Raw genomic sequence first — 21,817 nt, forward strand, 5'->3', positions numbered from 1 at the left:
CTGACTTGGATTCCATTTGTGCTTCAGAATTCTGCCATTACGCCACTAAAGACTGCAAGCACTTCCCTAAAGAAATACAGTGCCTCTAACACTGACGGGTTTTCTTGCTATTCAGAGCAACAGACTTTTGTAGAACCTCAATCTGGATGCCCTCACACTAAGTACATAATGAGTAAGTATATGAGAATAAGTTTTGGGGTGGTTTGCAAGCATTTCCCAGCAGGGAGGGGATCCTGCCCTCTGCAGGAACCCCTAGGCAACTACTTCCCCAGGAGGTATTTCTCATTTAAATATAACCTCCTGGCAACCAAATATTTATCTAGAAAAAATTAGGAGTGGCTCTGTCCAATCAGGCACCTGGGTTCAGCCAATTACTCAAAAATAACAGGATCATGGCATTTGAGGAACGCCTCCTCCCAGGGCTTCGCCAAGAAATAGCTCAGCCACCCCCCCACCATCCACCCATCCTTGTCAACACGCCTCCCCAGGCATTATGAGTGAGTGGACAGCACCGCACCCAAGATCAAATCCAGGGCATTCTTGGCACAGACCCTTAAAGGCAAAGTTGCGAGCATGCGTGACAAAATCCTTGCCTCCTGCCCGGTTCATCATAGTATGCCATGTAACATGATCCTTGCTGAGGATGGTAGCTCCATAAAGCCCCAAGGCAATGTATTCAGACTTATCTCCATCCAAGCAAATATCAAGCGACTTGGCTCCATTGGAAGCCGGGGAGATTCATCAATGTTGCCCACAATGGGGTGATACTCAGAATCTCACATATAACCTCTTGTTTCCACACCTAGGTTAAGCATCCAACACCTCTCATCAAGACTGACTTAAAGATCTGATCAAACTTTGCTCAGGGCTCTAATCCATGCCACATACCACCACGTGAATCATTTGTGCACCACCCATTGAGTACATAGCTCTGTGCCTGCCACATACGAAATGTGTTACCAGCTGTGGAGACACCAAGAGGCATAAAGCCTCTCTACTCTACAGCTTTTATGACTCTTTCTGGCCAATCAAAATACCCAAAACCTGCCCATCCTGCCATTAACACTGTCCATGAACAGGTTTCCCTTCCTCCCATTTCTCTCTCCCTCTACTCTCCTTGTCCTCCAGTTGCCTAGGAAACTAGTCATGGTTTCTGAAACAACTTTCCACACTTTGTATCATCATGTCTTTTGATAATACTCTTCCCCCAGCCCATGAAGCAATTACTCTTCACTATCAAAGTTCATTAGTCCATTGTATCTTTAGCAATAATTTCAACCCTTAGAAAAAATTGCCTGATCTGTGCTCCCATAATGCGTTGCTTCTATCATTCATTTAGAGTTTGTCATTTATGTGTGTTATATGAGGATTATATGCATATGTGAGTATGCATGTACTCTCCCAGTCCCAAATTAGATCTCAAGCTATTTGAAGGCAAGGCCAATATATAATTTATCTCCTTTCCTTACAGAGACTACTACACCACTGTTCTCCATTTGTTGAATCACCACATTAGAACTGTTGCAAGTAAACCTTTTCTCCAGGATCTGGGTGCAGCAATATCCAATTTACCATGAGGGAAAGAACACGATGATGGTAACTATACAAAATAACAGAAACAATTTTGTAACTAGAAAAAAAAAATCAAGGAATATTAATGACCTATCATTCCTTCTTAATTACAAGTTGGGTCTGGACCAAAACCAGCTTCCTCTGCCTGCTGCCCCATCATCAAATGGTACAAAATATAATTCTAGATGTTTTAGGTGGGCATACATTGGATTGCAGGTCAGTTCTCTGGTCACACCTGTAGAGTTGACCCTTCTTATACACACTTCCTGCTAAGTCTGAATTGGGGGCCACCATGTTATTCTTAGGAGTATTTTAACGTGTGCTTTCCCTCCTCATAGAAACAGATGCCTGACTTCCCATTAATATGGCTTACATGCTCCCAAACCAACTCATCAAGTTTCTATTCCCACCAGAAAACTTGCACCAGCCTCCATTAGTTTGCCACTGAGTAACAGGCCTAGAGCTGAGTGAGTGATTAACACTCCTTTCCTGGACTTTCAACCCAGACCCATAGTCCTAACCGCCCCACTCAGTGGCTCAGTAGCTTCTCAGGGAGTAGTTGTCCATTAGCATTTTGCAATACCTGGAAGGATACATGTAGAGTGCCATCTTCCTAATAAAAGCAGAACAAACTGGAAAGTGAAAGGGAGCTAATATGTTTGGAGCACCTACAGCAGTCACCACCCTGGCACTTCTCGGGTGTTCTCATCTCATCTTCACAACTCCTTGGGGTGGATATTATCAACCCTATTTTAGAGAGAAAACACTGAGAAAAGTTAGGTATCCAAGCCAATAAGTGTCAGATCTCAGATTGGAACCACAGTCAGTGGCATCTTGAACCATATGAACATTCTACCACATGAAACTGCCAACCCCATCATTGCCAACCTTCAGGAGTTGGCAGAATCCCTTCTCCTGTCCTATGACTCTATTAGGATGAGGTCTGGCTGTATAGAACATAAAAAATCCCAACTAATGATAAAACATTCTCTCTTGGTAAAAGAAGATCAGAGATGGGCAATGTAGAGTGGAAGGGCAGTTCCACAGAGTCATTCAGAAGCCAGGCTCCTTCCAGCATCCCCTTTTGCCACCCTTAGGTTGGATCCTCGGATCCATGGTCCAGGATGGGCGCTGGAGCATTACACCCATGTTACAGGTAGAAAGAAGGGGAAATGGAAAAGTACAGAGAAGAGTGTTGCCTTGCCTTTTGAGGAGTCTTCCCAGAAGGCCTTCCCATTTCTTCTGCTTACATTTCATTAGCCAGAACTTGGCCAAATGGACATACTAAGCTTTAAGACAGTCTGAAAAAAATGTCATGCTTCTGTTAGATATATGGCTGTTCCCAATAACTTAGTGATCCTTTCAGGGGGAGAAATAGAATGTTATGGAGAACCAGCACCATGACATTTGTATTGCACAGATATTTCTCCTACTCTGAAGGTTAATTTACGGTTTTAAAGACAGAACATTCAGGATTCTAATGTAGATGGGAAAAAGTAGAAAAAGAAAACTGGGTCATTTTTATCCATCTTTAGACATACTCTACAAAAACGGTACAAGTTGTTGCTTTTTGCCTTACTGGAAGGATCAGATGAGCCAACCATGTCAGGCCTCTTAGTGTGACGCCACTCTTCGGAAGAGAGGACTCATGTGGCTTCCAGTGCCATTACTCACACTGACAACCACACTAAAGATTTTGTGGCCTGAAGCCCTGTAAAGATTATGGTCTCCTCTACCCATGTGTAAGTCATACTAAAAGCAACATGGAATCAAAGAGGAGAGTATGTTCACGAACGCTGAAATTAAAATAGTTTCTTTCAAGATTTGCAGATTTAAAATTTTGAGTAAGTACATCAGGATTAAACTTCTGTCACTGGTGGCTGTACTTTGTTGCTGCCCTATGCCTGTGCTGGTCTTCCTGTTGGGTCATCTGGTGCTATTTATAATTTTTCTTGGATTTCAGTTGCTCCCAGGCTTTCTTATCCTGAGTCCCATGGAGTGTAGAACCATTTCTGAAAATAATGATTAATTTGGGGAGAAAAGTCCTGTTCTACTTTATCTTACTCATGGAGAGTATTTGGAGGAGAGAACAAGAATCCAGGTACTTACTTCTCAGGAAAAGACAACAGACTACACCCTGGTTCAATTGCCTCTCACTTCATTTGCACCTAGTGGAAAGACTATGCTTTCTGGGGTTTTTTAATACCTTCTTAGGTGAGGTAAACACTCTGTTGGATGGATAATCTAGTATTCACACATGTTTAAATGAAGAATAACTGTTTCATACTCAACTGGGTCTTTTTTAATAAAGAGATAAATGAGGAATAATGAAATAAAAATATGAACCATAGGGGTGGGTTGAGGGACTCTGGACTAAGAAGAGTAGGGGTGAGAGAGAGGAGAGAGGAATACATCTACTGAAGCTGAAGAAAAGTGGATCAAACACCAACTCTGGCCCATTTTCTCTTCTCCTGCTCCATCCTTCCAATAGGTCAGCCAAATTAATGCACAGATGTTCCAGCTGCGCCGCCAATGTTAAACTTTCCCAAAGCAAACAACCGTCATTGGACAGAGCTTTTTTTGATTGCTGACAATAAAGTTCTTAAGTTATCATGTCATGGAAGCAAAACTAGAATGAATATCACAAAATAGTGGTTAATCACTGGCCGAAGAGACAGCAGAGACCCTGAAGATCATCTAATATAACTAACCCCTTTCGTGTGACATGTTTGTAAATTAATGCTCTGAGAAGGGAAACAAGCATCTTTCAAGGACACACAGCAAACTGAAGATTGAATAGGGATGGAGAATTCAGGCAGATTTGTCTTTGTCCCAGAAGCAGAGACTTCAGATTGCATATCTAAGTAGTCACATTCCTTTAACTAAGAATAACAAGGGCAATGCTCTGCCTTATGAGGGTGAATGAGCTAAAAAGAGCAAACCCCCAACTCCCACCTGCCTCTCCATGTTACACACGTTGCAATCACCTCCCAGTACCCTGCTGCCTCCATTTCTGAACCCAAAACATTTCCTAAGAACTCAGGTGAACCTCACAGATCTCTTGGTTTGAACCAAAATGCCATAGCATCAAGATGCACATCTGATTTTAATCTCCCAAATCTGTTTCCATCATCACTGATAAAGCCTTGTGTTTATATAATACCTTCCCCCAAGAAGCCCAGGGTGATTTATGAACATTATCTCATTACATAATAAGTAATTATCCTAAGAGATAAGTGGGCAATTTTATTCATTTTGCACACTGAATCAGACCCATTTCCCAGCAATCCAGAAACAGCCCCACAGTTCAGAGCGAGGGCTTTCAAACTAGCTTTAACTGTGAACCCCTTCACTCTCTACTGAATGCCAGCGCAAATCACAGATAAAAGTAGAATTGTGCTAGCTCCTCCAAAATAACATAGCTCATCAACATCTAAATACAAAACTCATCTCCATGTTGGTGTCCCTCAGGCCCCTCATAGCTGCTTAGCAGGCCATGGTGGCCTGTTGACAGTTTCTCAGAAGCACCAGTTTCTCTCCTCCTTTGCACATATTCATCTCACTGCCTGGAACGCTCTCTCCATAACCCCCTTCAGTTTGTCAACTCCTTTTCATCCTTCCGATCCCAGCTCCAGAATCCCTTCCTCAGAGCATCCTTCCCTGATCTTCACCCTCCAATGTTAAGTCCAAATCCCGTAATAAATGCTCTGGTAGCCTTCATATGGTCAGCTACCTCTCAGATGGCCTCCAAAAATGCCTACTTCCTGATATGCATGTCCTTCTGTGACAGCCTCCTTTGGATTGTAACTGGATTTACTGACTTGCTTCCAATGAGTAGAAGGTGGCAGAGATAATCTGGTAATAGATATCCCATCCGAGATTAGGTTATTTAAAGACAGTGCCTTCCATCTTGCTCAACCTCTCCTGCTCTCTCTCTCTCACTCTCTTCCCTTACTGCCTCTGAGGGAAGCCAGCAGCCACGATGTCAGTGGCCTTAGGGCAGGAACTGATATCTTTGATCAACTGCCAGCTAGGACCTGAGCCTGCTGACAACCACATGAGTAAGCTCGAGAGTCATTCTCCCCCATTGAGCCTTGAGATGCCGTGGCCCAAGTGATCTTGACTGAAGTTTTGGAGACATCCTGAATCAGAGGACCCAGCTAAGCCACACCCATATCCCTGAACCAGGAAAAATAAATGTTTGTTATTTTACACTGCTAAGTTTTAAAGGTAAATCATTACATGGCAATAGATAATTCACACACCCTGCAAAGCTCTCCTTCAAAGCAGATCACTGTTGTAATTTTAAGCTTCTTGCTAGGATTGATTGCTGTCTGATAGAGCAGAAACTCTGTTTATCACAATGGTATCACAGTACCCAGCACAGCAATTGGCGATGGCGAGTTCTCAATAAATACCAGTCACGTGACTAGTTTACCCATCATCCCACAGCCGGCCCCTTTCTCCAGTTTCTGTTTCTTCCAAAGCATCTCTTATATTGTTGCCACCTTTATCTTCCTGAGTAGAATGTCAGTGTCAGGCTCCTCCCCCCAAACCTTCGTCATCTTACATCCTAATATGACTAAAACCCAAACCCCGCATGTTATTACCCAAAACCATTCAGAAGCTTCCATGATAATTTCCCAACAGCCACGACCTAGCCCTATGGGAATGCTTGTCATGATCTCACCATTTGGGCATTCATCTACTCATGCCTGGACTGTAGTGCTCCCTTCTCTCTCTCCCATCCTACAAAGACCCGCTCAGATTATATCCCCTCCATTAGACTTCCCCATAATTTTCAGTAGAAATTCTTTCTCCCTCTCCTATGTCGGTGACCCTGTTGCCTCTCCACTGGAACACTAAACAAAGCCTGCTTAAAGCATGAGCACATAATGTGTCTATCTGCCTTCTTGTGAGCCTGTGAACATCTTGGGGACAAAGTCCAGCTCTCGTCACTTTGTCATGCTCAGTGCCTGCCACCTGGCCAGGGCTCAGGAAAGACTCACTGAATGTAACTGAATTACTACTTGGAAAGAATATACCTCTAGGGGGCTGCTTTCTATTTGCAAAATGCTGCTAGGAGGGCAGATTATTAAATCAGTGCATTTTTTTTTTTAAAGCAAAGACCACAAACCACCTCTGAAGCCAAGAAAAAGATGCAATTGGAGGGAAATAAATCGGTACCTTTAATCCTCCACTGAGTTTGGAAAAACAACAAAATGCCAGCTTCCAGCAGATCATTTCTTTTTAATTAAAAGTTAGCAGGATTCTTCAGGAGCACTCAATTTTCTGGTCAGGTCAACAAAACGTAACCAATACCTTTCACACCACGCCCCCCCCCCCCCATCCTCCGCCCCCACTCCTAGAATTAGGCAACCCTTGGGGGCGGAATAGACTTCAGCTGTTTGCTCTGTGCTCATAATTAGATTGTCTAGACAGGAGATGTTGCTGGAGCAATAGGAAAATATTTTACAAGGTGTTCCGCAGAACCACACTTATAACAGTGATTAGAACACACTGACAGACGCAGAGACAGCAGAATTGGCCTGGGCCACGAGCTGGTTTCACCTAGAGCAGAGCAGAGGCACTTTGAAGCCCTTGTCTGGAAAAAAGATGCCCAATTAGAACTCTGGGGGCACAGAGCAGTTCACTGGCCTTTGTTCCCAGGGAGCACTGGTGAGCTGATGGAGTCATGTCCGGGATGCCTTCTTGCCACCCTGCATGGGCTGATACTAAGTCAACAGGGGCGGCTTCCAAGCCCTGCTTCCACCAGCATCTCTACAGTCAGGATGAGTGGTGGTGACCTCTGCAAGGAGTTTCCCAAGCCTTGCTTCTGCTGCACCGCCTGTCCCTTATATTATGCCGAATGCAGATTTTAAACAGCATGGAGAGAGAAATGTGTGATGCCTACTCTTGCAGGAAGACATTTCTTGGCATGACCTTCCTGCTCAGCTTTTGTTGGCATATCAATGTGACAGCAACAATATTTTCCAGCAGAAAACCTCTTTGGAGACATTTTTCACAGGAGTAATTGATTAGGTAAAGTCATCTGGCCCTATGAGACGAATGACTTTTGGAAAACCGCTACACAAATAGAGGACCACAAAAAGCACAGAATTTCAAGATCAAACAAACAGTAAAACAAAACAAAAAATGCAAGCAAAAAAACAAAACGCCCTATAGACTTTATCAATGAGGAAAGTGCGACTTAGCAAAAGGAGGAGACATATCATGAAAGTGGATCAAGACCCAGGTCCCTGAATCCTAAACTACTATCTTTCCACCAAATCTATTAGAGAAGCAATAGCTTTGCCTCTTCATACCATGTACCAGAGTGTCCACTCCTATCAAATATTTTTCTGAGCATTTTAAATGTATGATCTCATTTAGTTCTCAACACACACCAGTGAGATAGATACTATTTCCCTCTCCAGTTTACAAATGAGGAGACTGAGGCACAGACTGTTGTGGGACTTGCCCTCAGTCACTCATAAGCAGATCTAGGATGGGTTCCCAGGCAGCCTGACTTCAGAACCTGCCCTCTAAGCTCTAGACTGTCTGTACTCAATCTGCCCATTACAAAGTTCAGATAGGAATAGAGACAATGAAATGGAGTCCATTTATCTTCAAAAATGACAATACACTTGAGGTCTAGTAGGAATTAGGTGCCTGAGGATTTGAAATCAGAGGATCTCATGTTTCCAACCCCACCATCATCTATTTACATGATTACATACAAGTCACCTGACCATTCAAAGTCACCGTTTCCTCATCATTAGCTCCTGTGGGCATATTAATAAAAAAAAATGGGAGAGTTAACAAGTAAGTATGGATTTCTAAAATTCTTTAAGTGACACCTTACTTTATTTTAGCACCTTTTAATTTACCAAACACTTTCACATTCATCATTTAAATTGACAATGACCTATGAGTTAGGCCTGGAAAGGATTTTTATTACTGACATTTTATAGAATGGAAATTGAAAGCCCAGGTATTAAAGTGCATTGTCCAAATTTGAACAGCAAAAAAATTGGCATGGTTAAGGTGAGTCAAAGCTTTAACCTATGGTTACGTTCATAGAAGTCTAGTCTTCTCCTCTCTCCCCCACTTCTCTGAAAGGTTACAGACACAATGGGATTGTGCAGGTTGATTTTTAATTAAAATCTGAAAATAAACCCAATTATGATAGAAATAGTGTTTAGGGTCCCTGTCTCAGGTAAGAAAGAATAACAAAAGCTGTGTAGTAGCAGCAACTAGTTACCCTAGAGGACAAACCAGGCCTTTTACCCTGTCCTGGTTTGTCTCTGGTTAATGTTCTGATCCAAAGAGAACAGGCCTTCGTCTCACAAATAACTGATCCTTAGCCTTTAGTCATTTATTGTCATTGCTCTCTCCTTCTTCACATGAAGCCAAAAGGCAAACAGTGTACAAAACAAAACAACTTTGTTTTGTAAGCACCAGTATGTGGGATTCGCTGGCACATGTTTTAAGTTCCAATAGTCCTCTTTGTGGCTTCTTAAGAGAAGGAGAGCTTCATTAGCAGCTGGTGATTGTCTTCCCCCAGAGGGACAGAGAAGAGGAAAGGTGAGGAGAGAGGATGAAAAACACAGAAGTGAGATCACAGGGAGAGAAACAAGAGAAGAAAGGAAGAGAAGGGAAGGGGGAGAGAAGGGAGAGGAAGAGAAAAAAAAAAGCAAAAAAAATATTATTTAACCAAAGAAAAGAATACTGGACAGGGAGTTGGGAGAACTTATTTCAAAACCCAGCTCTAATACTAAATAGCTGAGGGTGCCTGAATCCCTGAACCCCTTTTGTCTTGTTATATCTCTAAAATGTATTCACTCAGCCCTATTTATTCTTGGGGGTTGAACGTCAAATGGCACAGGGGAGGTAAAAGCTCTAGGGAAACAAGGTCAGCATTACTACCTACAGGCAGAGGATGTTAATGTTAAATCACTGCATTTTCCTGTGACAAGGGAATTTGCTCTCTGTCCAAGGTTTCCTCTGGAATCAGTTTATAATTATTCAGCAGCTGATTTCCCCTTGCCTCTTCCCCTTTCTCTGCCTGTTGCTGCCTGAACTCTGACCTTATAAGGGTGACTCAGTGCCCAACCAAGGAGGGCCAACTGACTTGGAAACAAAGATAACAATCAAATCAACCTATTGAGTTCCATGTTAACAAAAGCTTTTATCTGGGAGAAAAATCAGAACTTGTTAACAGCTGATATCTATGAGGCATATTACAAAATGCTTTTAAGCTATCTCATTAGAACCTTACAATAGACTATTAATGAAGCGGAATGATAATTAATGTCACCTTTTGAGAGATGAGGAAACAAAGTTAACAGCTGTAAAATTGGGGCTAAAATCTAGGACTCCACTCCTAGTCCAGGAATCGTCAATGGAGGTCTGCTAGAAAACTGAGCAGAACTGTAAACACGGCCCCTTCATCACACTATGTTCCTACTTCTCGGGGCCTGGAGAAAGCCCTTTACATTTACCAGCATGCCAGCTGCTGGCACAGGCTTTCTCTCCTCAACCCCAGAATGCAAATCTGGAAAAAGCCGCACAAGTTAATTAGGAGGGCTGGAATTACATCAACTCCCTGTGTTAATAATTGAGTGCCTCATGGGAAATAAAATATAATGTGCCATAAAAAATGAAATTTGTCTGGCAAAACTAATGAAAGAAGGGAAATGAAAGATGAGAGAATGTGGGAATAGTATGAAAATACAGATTTCTTATCTTTCAAAATGGAGGTTCAATATATGCTATTGAAGATGACACATCAAGTGGAAACATTATTTAAATAGTCACTGAAGTAACTGAAAATAATCAGTATATTTTCATTTTATTTTTACTTTTTTATTTTTTAGAGATACAGAGAGAGTGCTCAAGTGGGAGAGAGAGGCAGAGAGAGAGAGAGAGAGAGAGAGAGAGAGAGAGAGAGAGAGAGAGGAGAATCTTAAGCAGGCTCCACACTCAGCACAGAGCCCAACGCACTTCTCGATCCCAGACCCTGGGATCATGACTTGAGCCAAAATCAAGAGTTCACTCAACTGACTGAGCCACCCAGGTGCCCCTCCCTACCCCCCATAAGCATCTTTAAAAAAATTGAATGACAGCAGGGGAGGAGCACCTGGGTGGCTCAGTCAGTTGAGCGTCTGACTCTTGATTTCCACTCAGGTCATGACTTCACTGTTCATGAGTTCATGCCCTGCATCAGGCTCCCTGCTAATAATGTGGATGTGGAGCCTACTTGGGATTCTCTCTCTCTCTCTCTCTCTCTCTCTCTCTCTCTCTCTCTCTCTCTCCCCTGCTTGCACTTTCTCTCTCAAAATAAATAAATAAAATTGTTAAAAAATGAATGACGGAGAAGTACAAAAGACGATGAAAGAAACAGGTTCTTATTTGTTAAAATACATGGGCTTATATTAGCAAGTGAATAGATAACAGTCAAAAAGGCTAGGACAGGGGCATCTGGGTGACTCAGCCGATTAAGCATCAGGCTTCGGCTCAGGCCATGATCTCTCAACTCACAAGTTCCAGCCCCAAGTTGAGCTCTGTGCCGATAGTTCAGAGCCTGGAGCCGGATTCAGATTCTGTGCCTCGCTCTCTCTCTGCCCCTTCCCCATTCTAAAAATACTCTTCTAAATTACATTTACAGTCATTAGTAGAAAAAGACTATAAACTTTCTTGTTAAAAGGAAACTATACTCAATAGAAAGCAAAGGAAATCTAGAAAATATGGTAATATATTTAGAATAACATAATAATACAAAAATCAAGAGGGAAGGATGAAAATCAAAACTGTCATATCAATATATGTAAATAGGTTAATCTTACCAATTTGAAGAAAAGATTTCCAGGTTGGATCACAAAACAAAATTCAATTATATGCTGTATATAACAACACATGAAAAACAAAGAGATTCAGGCTTAAAGTAAGAACTAGGCAAATACATATGAAGAAAAGTTAAAAAAAAACAACATAAGGTTTATAACATTCACCCCAAACAAGACCAAAAACAGACAAGGCACTAACGAAGGTTAAAGTTTATAACGAAAAACATTATAATCTAAAATAAATATTCAAATTCTGTGTTTCTACATCAAACAAGGTAATACCAATATTCACAATGTAAAGTCACAAAAGTAAAAAAAACAATTAAGGAAAATTTAATTCTCCTCTCAGTCTATGACAGATCAAGTAGCCAAAAAATATTAATTAATTAATAGGCAAAGACAGAGAAGACATATGAAACATAATGATAATGTATCTAAACACTAGTTACCAAATTCTACACACAGAAATAGAAACTGCACATTCAAATATTTGTGAAATATTGATTAAAAAATAACTATTTAAGTATAAACTTATTCAGTAAATCCAAAAACACAGAAATATTAGAGAAGACATTCTCTAAACACAATGTATAAAATTAGAAATTAATAATATATGTCAAAGGAGTAAAAATCCTTCCAACTTAAAAAGTTACCTCAATCATATTCTTGAATCAAAGATAAAAAAGAAATAACAGGGAATGGGAAATATAATAAAATGGTACGATAGATCTGGAAAAGCACCTGGAAAAGATCTGGAAAACCGCCTGGGCGGTTCAATCATTTGAGCATCCAACTCATGATTTTGGCTCAAGTCATGATCCCAGTGTTGTAGAATTGAGCCCTGTAATGTTACAGAACTGATCATGGAGTCTTCTTAAGATTCCCTCTCACTCAGGGCTCCTGAGGGGTGCAGGTGGTTGAACCTCCAACTTTGGCTTGGGTCATGATCTCATGATTTATGAGTTCGAGCCTTACATCAGGCTCACTGCTGTCAGGACAGAGCTTTCTTTGGAGCCTCTGTCCCCCTCCCTCTCTCTGCCCCTCCCAGCTTGCACTCTCTCTTTCAAAAATAAGTAAAACATTAAAAAAAATTCTGTCTCCCTCTGCCCCTCTCCTTTGCTCACACACTGTCTAAAATTATTAATTCATTCATTAATTAAACTTTAAAGAAGTTACAAAATGCAAGAAAGAATATACACAAATAGTGCAATAGGAGATATGGAAAAATGTAAAAGATAATAAATGGGAAAATTGATTCTTCTATAATGAACAAATAAACTCAACAGGTGGTACTTTGAAATCAATCAGTCAACTATTAGTTACGTAAATCCTGACACAAGGAAAAAAGTATTATATATAAAATAAACTTTTATTATTCTTTTAATCATCTGTTTTCTTACTTTTCTCAGTCCAATGAAAATTTAGAAATCTGAAAAAAACGGAGTAATTTTTCTAGTAAACTATAAACTACAGAAACTAACTATAAAGACAGAGAAGTCTAAACATGCCAATACCATGGAAAAAATTAAGAAAGTTGTAGTGCTACTCCTCCTTTCAAAGCATCAGGTCCAGGCATGTTGATAGGTGAAATACACTAATCATCTATGTAAAAGATAAAGCCATTTCTATATCTGGTAAAGTCAAGAGAGGGAGGAAAAGACAAAACAAAACAAAAACACTTTTTTTTAAGTTTATTTATTTTGAGAGAGACAGAGACAGTGCAAGTGGGGGGGGCAGAGAGTGAGCGAGCGAGAGAGACAGAGAGAGAATCTGGCTTCACACTGTGAACACAGAATTCAATATAGGGCTCAAACTCACAAAACTGTGAGATCATGACCTGAGCTGAAACCAAGAGTCAGATGCTTAATCAACTGAGCCACCCAGGTGACCCAAAAACCAGTCTTTTAAAAGTTAGCTAATATTAATACCAAAATCTGCAAAGATAGCCCAATAGAAGAAAACTAAACATCAATCAAATTTATGAATATTGATAAAAAAACACTTTCAAAAATTATAAAGAATATTCAATGGAATATTATATTAAATATAATTATACCACGTGGCTTTGTACCTTGAATGTGCAAAAATGTCTCAGTTTTAAGAAATGTGTGACAGAACCCATTATATTAATTAGATTTACAGAGAAAAATACACAATTATCTCCAAAGATGACATAAAATTATTTGCAAAAATTCAATCTAGGCATAAAAAAACTCAATATCTAGCCCAGCAGACTGCCTATTCTGAAAATAACTAGAAATTCTACACAAAACACACACACACACAAAAAACAAAAAACAAAAAACAAAACAGAAAAAAACAAAGAGCCATCTTCTTACCCATAAAACTTCTACCTATGGATTTAAAGAATAAAGGAAGTCTACACAAAGTCCAGGAGGAATAAATTTGAAAGTAAACAATATACCAAGAGCCAACAAAATATGACCTATTCTTAAGAAAAAAGACAGTCAATGCAGGAAATCTTGAGATGATCCATAATTTGAAATTATCAGGAATAACTTTAAAGTAATTATTATAATTATGCTAAGTAAGGTAAATACTAAGTAAATTATGCTAAGTAAGGACAATACACTCATTCAGAAAATATGTGAAATCTTTTAAGAGAAATAGAAAATAGAAAAGAGTACTAAATGGATGTTTTAAAACAAAAGAACAATAATTGAAATAAAAGAAATACTTGATACACTTAACAGCAGAATGAAATGACAAAAGAAAATGTCAATAAGGTGTGAAGTTGGATCAATAGAAACTGCCAATCTGAAGATGAGATAGAGACTGGAAAAAAATAGAAACTGAGATACCTGTAGAATAATAGCAAAATTTCTCTTATACATGTAATTGAAATATCAGGGGAAAAAAAGAGAATGGAACTACAAAAAAAAGTTTCAAAAAGCAATAAGCTCAGATTTCCTGAATTTGTTGAAACATAAAAACTTACAAATGCAAGAAACACAGGGAATCCCAAGGAAGATTAAACATACACACATACATATACCCCTATGCACATCACAGTCAAACTTCTGAAAACTAAAGATAATGTTAACATGTGAAAGCAGCTAGAGAATACACAGAATAGCAGTTCAAATAACTGTGAATTTCTCTTCAGAAATTATGGAGGCCAAAGACAGTGGAACAACATTTTGTGAGTACTGAAAAAAAAATGTCAAGACAGAATTCTCTAACTAGAGAAAACTCTTCAGAAATGAAGGGGCACCTGGGTGGCTCAGTAGATTGAGTGTCCGACTCTTGATTTGGGTTCAGGTCATAATCCCGGGTTGGGCTCGACATTGAACATGGAATCTGCTTAAGATTCATTCTTTCTTTCTTTCTTTCTCTCTCTCTCTCTCTCTCTCCCTCCCTCCCTCCCTCGTTTTATATGCATATTTCTGCCCCTCTCCCTGACTCGTACTCTCTCAAAATAATAAAAATTAATAAAAAGGAATGAAGGCTAAATAAAGATGTTTTTAAAAATACATCACCAATATACTACAGTACAAGAAATACTAAAAAGGAATTTTTCATGTAAAATGGCATCAAAGGGAAATCTGAATCTCCTGGAACAAATAAAGATTATCAGAAGTGTATCAGAAATGAAAACATGGGATCACCTGGGTGGTTCAGTTGGTTGAGCATCTGACTTTGCCTCAGGACATGATCTCACAGCTCATGTGTTCAAGCCCTGCATCGGGCTCTGTGCTGACAGCTCAGAGCTTGAAGCCTGCTTCAGATTCTGTGTCTCCTTTTCTCTCTGCCCCTCCCCCATGTGCTAGCTCTCTCTCTCTCCCTCAAATATAAACAAACATTAAAAAAATAAAAGTAAATAAAACCATGTATTTAAATATATAATACAATTATATATCCTAATTTTTTGGGAATATGTACAATTTCTTAAAACAAAATTTATAACATTATCCTGTTTAGATTAAAATGCATATAGAAGTAATATGCATGACAACTGCAACATAAAGGTCAGTAAGGAGGTGGTGTAAATAGTACATGTATAGTATGTATGTGTATGTAAATATGTATTTACTTATTTAATGTACCTTATGATATTTTAACATACTAAGGAAGCTTTCTGTCTGGGGAGAGACTGCCCCTCTTGGGGCTAGCCAATTTTTAGAGATAGCAAAGGACTCAGCCTAAAGTACACCTTTGATATTCATAGAAAACAATCCTGAACCATACGTCTTCTATTTGGCCCATACACCCCATGAGGCAATATTCTTCTGCCTTGATCAATCCAGGTTCAGGTACTAAGCAACAGTGGATCTCCCCTACAGCTTAAAGTCTACCAAAATTATTTAAACTACCCAATCCCAAATTGAGTACCCTGTCATGCCTTGCCTTTCCGGTAGAAACTCTAGTAACAGCCATGGCCTAAGTTCTCGTATAGCTCCTGTCCTTTCAGCCTCCTGACCAACACTGGTGACTTCCTCTGAGGCCCTCTATGGTATATGGGGACTCCCTTTCTTAGACCTGTGAGTACAATAAACTTTCTTCCAAGCCTCCTTCTCATATCCTCCTATGGCTACACTGACTTTATCATACTATATCTAACATTTACAGTCGTAGAATAATAAGTTTACAAGGTTTCTATGTTAAAAGTGTAGTATTACGATATTAAATTTAAGTAGACTGTGAAACGTTAAGTACCTATATTATAATTCCTTCAGCAGTGGTTCTCAATATGGAGTGATTTTGCCCTTAGGGTACATTTGGTGATATCTGGGGACATATTTTGATTGTCTTAACAGAAGCAGGGTGTTACTGGCACCTACTGGGTATAAGCCAAAGTTGCTGCTAAACATCCTACAACGCACAGACCAGCTTCCCATACCAAAGAATTGTCCTACCCAAAATGCAAACAGTCTTCATGTTGAGAAACTCTGCTCTAAAGCAACCACAAAATTATATAAAATGTTATAGCTAAAAAGCCAACAGAAATATTAAAATTAAATTATGAAAAGTATTTAAATAATTAAAAATAAGGTTGAAAAAGAGGACTAAGAAATAAATCTAAAAAGGGAAAATGGAAAACAAATAATAGGTAGACTCAGGGCGCCTGGGTGGCTCAGTCCGTTAAAGCATCCAACTTTGGCCCAGGTCATGATCTCACAGTTCGTGGGTTCGAGCCCTGCATCAGGCTCTGTGCTGACAGCTCGGAGCCTGGAGCCTGCTTCTAATTCTGTGTCTCCCTCTCTCTCTGCTCCTCCCCTGCTCACTCTGTCTCTCAAAAATAAATAAATGTAAAAAAAAATTAAATAATAGGTAGACTCAACTTCAATCAAATCAAAATTATATAAAATGTAAAGGGACTAAACACTCCAATTAAAAGGCAGAGATTATCAGAATGGATTAAAAGTATAACTCGATTATGTGATCTCGATAAGAAATATACTTTGAATACAAAAACATGGACAGTAAATGTATTAAAAAAAGATTTACTATGTAAAAAAACTAAGTATAAAAATGATAACCAATCCATAATGAAAAAAAGGCTCAATTTTTCAGGAAGGCATATTAATCATAAATATAATGTACATAATAGATCCTCAAAATACATTAAGCAAAGAATAAAGAGAGAAGAAAACTCCACAATGATAGATTTTAACATTCCTTTCTCAATCACTAATACAAAAATGGACAAAAATCAGTAAAAATATAGATAACCTAAACAATACTGTCAAACACAATAAACTAGTTGATATTTACAGACAATCACACACAAAATTTTGTTACAATGAATATGATACATTCACAAAAATATACTATAGTTCAGTCAATAAAACAAGTCTTTATTTATTTACAAGGATTAAAATCAAGGCCATATGTTCTCTAAATTAAAATGAAAGAATATTAAAATCTCAAGAAAAATATTTGGAAATTAGCCAGTACAACTTCTAAAGTATCCATGGTTCAAAGAAGTAATCACAAGAAAAATTAGAGAATACTTCAAGCTAAATGAGAATAGAAGCACAACATATCAAGCTTTATGAGATGCAGTAAAGGCAGTGCTTAGAAGAAAATTTATAGATTTAAATAGTCATATCAGAAAAGAAGAAAAGGCCTAAAATCAATGACCCTGGGTTTCAAATTAAAAAGTTTTAAAAAAGGAAATAAAAGTAAACCAAAAGTAAGTAGAAGAATGGAAAAAATAAATAAATAAAAAAGCAGAAATCAACTAAATAAAAATCAGACAAAAGTGAAAATTAGCATTTAAAAGTATATTCTTGTAAAAACCAACAAAATCAATAGGTCCACTGACAGAAAAAGAGAGAAAACACAGGTCATCAAAATCAGGAAAGAAAGGGGATATCACTAAATGTCTTATAGACATTAATGGTATAATAATGGAATATTATCAAAAACTTTATGCTTTCAAATACAGCACTGTAAATAAATGTAACAAATCCCTTGAAAAATACAATTTACCAAAATTGACACAAAATCAAAGAATTGTGAGTAACTCAATATTTATAAAACAAATTAACAAAAATGAGTTGTTTTTCTTTATCTCACTGGCAAAGCAAAAAAGATTCATAATGTGCGATATTGGTGAAGATGTGTAGAAAAGGACACTCTTACACTTTGTGGGAGTGTAAGCTGGTGTCACCTGTTCAGAAGGCAATTTGGCAATATCTATCAGTTAAAATGCACATGACTTTTGACCTAATAATTCCACTTACAGAAATTTACATTATAGATACATTTAGACATCTATCCCAAGTCCTATACACAAGAATATTTATAGCAGAATTGCTTATAGTAGCAAAGGTAAAAATAAATAGCCATTAATGAGGGGCTGGATAAATAGATTACTTTTTAAAATAAATATTCTGCACTATTTAAAAAACTGAGGTTGATCTATAAATAATTATGTAATAAAATCTCCAATTATATAATAAAATCTCATTGGGTCAAATAACTCGAGGCAGAATAGTTTACAACACGTGCTCCCATTGAGTAAAACAGTTTATGATAAATGTGCCTGTGCAGATGTACTTACAAATGTGTATAAACCAATTACATACAAAGAAATACAAAGACATCTATACTCCTGTGCATTTTCTATTTCTATTTCCTTAAAAAAAGAAAAAAAATAACAACATGTAACTATTGACTATCACCTAGGGTAATAAATCCTGAGAACTTAGAGTATGGGGTGGAAGAGATATTTCCTGAAAATAAACATTCCGTGATATTATAAAAATATTTATGATTGCTTATATTATTGAAAACCCACCAGTTCAGAAAGCTAGTGAGCTAAATCAATTTGTCACATCATGCATCCATGAAAAGAATAAATTAAAGCATAGATCTTTGATATGGTATGCTTTTTGTAAGGAAACCGATCACTTGATCAAACTGTGCTTTTTTCCAACATTTTAGAAAAGTTTTTCTGCTCTCACTGTGTGCCAGGCCCAATGCCAGGTGCCAAACAAACAAACAAACAAAAAGGTATTTTCCCTCAAGGAGCTCACCAGGAGATGGGAAAAGCTCACAGTCAAAGGCTCAGAGGGAGATTGCTGTCCTGGCTTAGATCTAAAATGTTTAGGAAAGGGGGCACCTGGGTGGCTCAGTCAGTTAAGCATCCAACTCGGCTTCGGCTCAGGTTCTGATTTCACGGTTCCACAGGATTGAGCCCACTGTCAGCACAGAGCCTGCTTGGGATTCTCTCTCTAGCTTTCTCTCCACCCCTCTCTCGCTAGGGCACGCACACACACACACTCTCCCTCTCTCTCTCAAATAAATAAATAAACTTTAAAATGTTTAAGAAAGACAATTCCTTCCAAGACCATAACAAGAACTTAGTTCAGCAACCCTGCTCTGTAGAGCTCACCAGGTATCTTGGTAAATGTCAACATCTCTGAGATAGTTGAGGTCCTTTCTACTAAGCGTCCAGGGAAGATCTCAAAGAGACCTCTTTCAAGAAGAGCTATTGACCATCATAAATCCTGTCCACTCAGCTTTACAGAATAATTTCAATTTCCAAAGGCATTATACTGTTTCCCACCTCCACTCCTTTGGCTGTGCTGTTCCCTTCAGCTTGGAATGTTAAATTTCTGTTCTCCATCTTTGGCTAATTCTTACCCAACGTCAAATACAGGCTCAAGTCCTTCTCCAATAGAGCTTCTCTGGTTCCCTGCCACACAAATTGTATAGAGAATCTTTCTTCCATGATCCCACAGCTCTTTCCCCCTTATAGTCAACCATTTATTTCTCATGTGCCCTTGGTAAAGTCCCAGTTTACTTACAGTTGCACGCCTGGTGTCTGACATAGAATAGTAACGCAAAGATTATTTGATGAATTCAACTGTACAACTTCACTTTTCTCCCCTGGGTGTACTTGGCTTACTATACTAAACTGAACTTTGTGACTGATTTCCCTGCATGGCATGCCCTCCACTGCACCATTTTCCAAGTCTAAGACACCACACTCACTTGTCCAGTGACATCCCAGGGAAGACAAACTTGCCCAGGCAGATGCGATAGACAGTGCTCAGGGGAATCCGCTGCAACTGCACACAGCTGAGCATGATGAAGTCATATTTGCAGATCAAGAGAGTCTTGTCTGTGACCAGCAAAATCCTCTCCTTCTCATTGTTCCAATGATCTATCCTGTGGGAATCATCACAGAGAATAAAAGTTAATGGCATGGTCTTTTCAAGTTAAAGATAACAGTACTCATTGAAACATCTCTACTAACACAGAAGGCAGGGAGGTTTGATCACCTCAGAAGAGGTGCTGAGGAATAACTATCCTTCCTCTCTCCTTCTTTCTCTCTCTCTCTTTCAGTCCAGCCCCATGACCAAGGGAGGGGGGAAGATGGAAGATCGCTAACAAACAAACAAAAAAATGTTCCACAGCCACAGAGTTCAGAGATGATTACCCATGAAGGGATCCATGGGGGGAATGACAATATGGTATCATGTTGGCAGTCACCTGACTCATGTTCCTTCACATCTTCCCTGTTCATCAGAAAACCTTTATCTTCCTCCAAGGACACCAAAACATCAATTTTTCTAACTCAATTCTTACCACAGACTTTACTCACTACACACTAGGTTATGCTAATCTCCAAAAGTCGCATTGCTGAGTGGAGGAAAAAAATGGAGACTTACACAAAGGTGCACTGACCTCCAAGCCAACACAACATCTACTCATCCTATCATATCCTTGTGGTAGAAATACAGCCAAACAAGTGAAGTGGGCCAACGACAAAGTAGACACTAGATAAGTTTTCACCAAATTGATTTGCTTTGGACTTGAGAGCCTTTTAGGGCATGCATAGAAAATTCTAACTCTAACAGAATCTCCAACAGAGAAAACAAGAAGAGATCTGAACAGTGGTGTCTGGCTAGAAGAAAGTGAGCATGGTCTATAAATGCTCTCACCCACAGCACTTTTGCTGTCTATCTACTATAGCACTCATGACTTGTATTACAATTATTTCAGTACATGTTTTATTTTCCCCAAGAGACTGGAAAGGATGATCTGTGACTGGTTCATGCCTGAATTCTCACTACACAGAATCAATCTAATGTAAAGATAGACTAGGTAGTCCACTCCCATGCATTCTCACACAGCAAACACAGTGCTATTTTTTTTTTTTAATACAAACAGAATGACATCATTCCCCTGTTTGTTAAATAGCATCTTTTTGATCCTAGGAGCAAACCCAACTCACATAAATGGAACTACAAGTCCTTGTATGGTCAGGCCATTGCCCAACATTATCTCATAGCAGGCTAAGAACCCTCACTGTCCAAATCATGGTTCAAATGCCTCATTCAAGGCATTTCTTAAAGTCCTATACCAACTTGGCCCTTTATCATGCTCTCTCAAAGCATCCTGATCCTTCTTCTTTTGTGGACCTATTGCTTTTTGTAAGAAGGAATGGTAGATAAAAATGTTTAGAAGTAAGTACCATGTGGACATTGACGATCAGAATAGACATGAAAATACAGAGGGTTGGACAATGTCAGTCAAGGTGAGCTCAGTATCATGTATGCGTGTATGTTCCACAAAGGCAGAGACCATGGCCATTGGGCTACTCACTCTATCCAGCTCCTGTCAAATAGCCCACACTAAATAAATATCTTTCTGGTGAATAAATGAGTGCCAATCAAAACTTTTGGAGGTTGCTGGGCTGGATGAGGGCCAGTATGAAAGTTGCCAGCTCTATCACTTACTTACTCTGTAAGATAGGACACTTCACATGCTTTCGACTCATGTTCCTTATCTGTGAAATGGAGACAATACTAGCACTCATCTCCTGAGTTTGTGGAGAGGATTAAGGGAAACGACTCTCAATCAGTGCTCTATAAATCAGCGGTTATTATCGCTGGCAGGGGCCTAAGTGTCTAAGGAAT

General features: G+C 39.0%; 1 protein-coding gene across 1 annotated transcript in view; it reads right to left on the minus strand.

The window, feature by feature from the left end:
• TPRG1 (tumor protein p63 regulated 1) overlaps nt 1–21,817 on the minus strand; it is a 122,599-nt gene that overhangs the window by 54,748 nt on the left and 46,034 nt on the right. Inside the window, exon 4 of the mRNA XM_060639510.2 lies at nt 19,887–20,063. Coding sequence (XP_060495493.1) covers nt 19,887–20,063 — 177 coding nt within the window. The remainder of the gene's footprint in view (nt 1–19,886; nt 20,064–21,817) is intronic.

Source organism: Panthera onca, chromosome C2, assembly GCF_046562875.1.
Source record: "Panthera onca isolate mPanOnc1 chromosome C2, mPanOnc1 haplotype 2, whole genome shotgun sequence".
NCBI classification, from domain to species: domain Eukaryota; kingdom Metazoa; phylum Chordata; class Mammalia; order Carnivora; family Felidae; genus Panthera; species Panthera onca.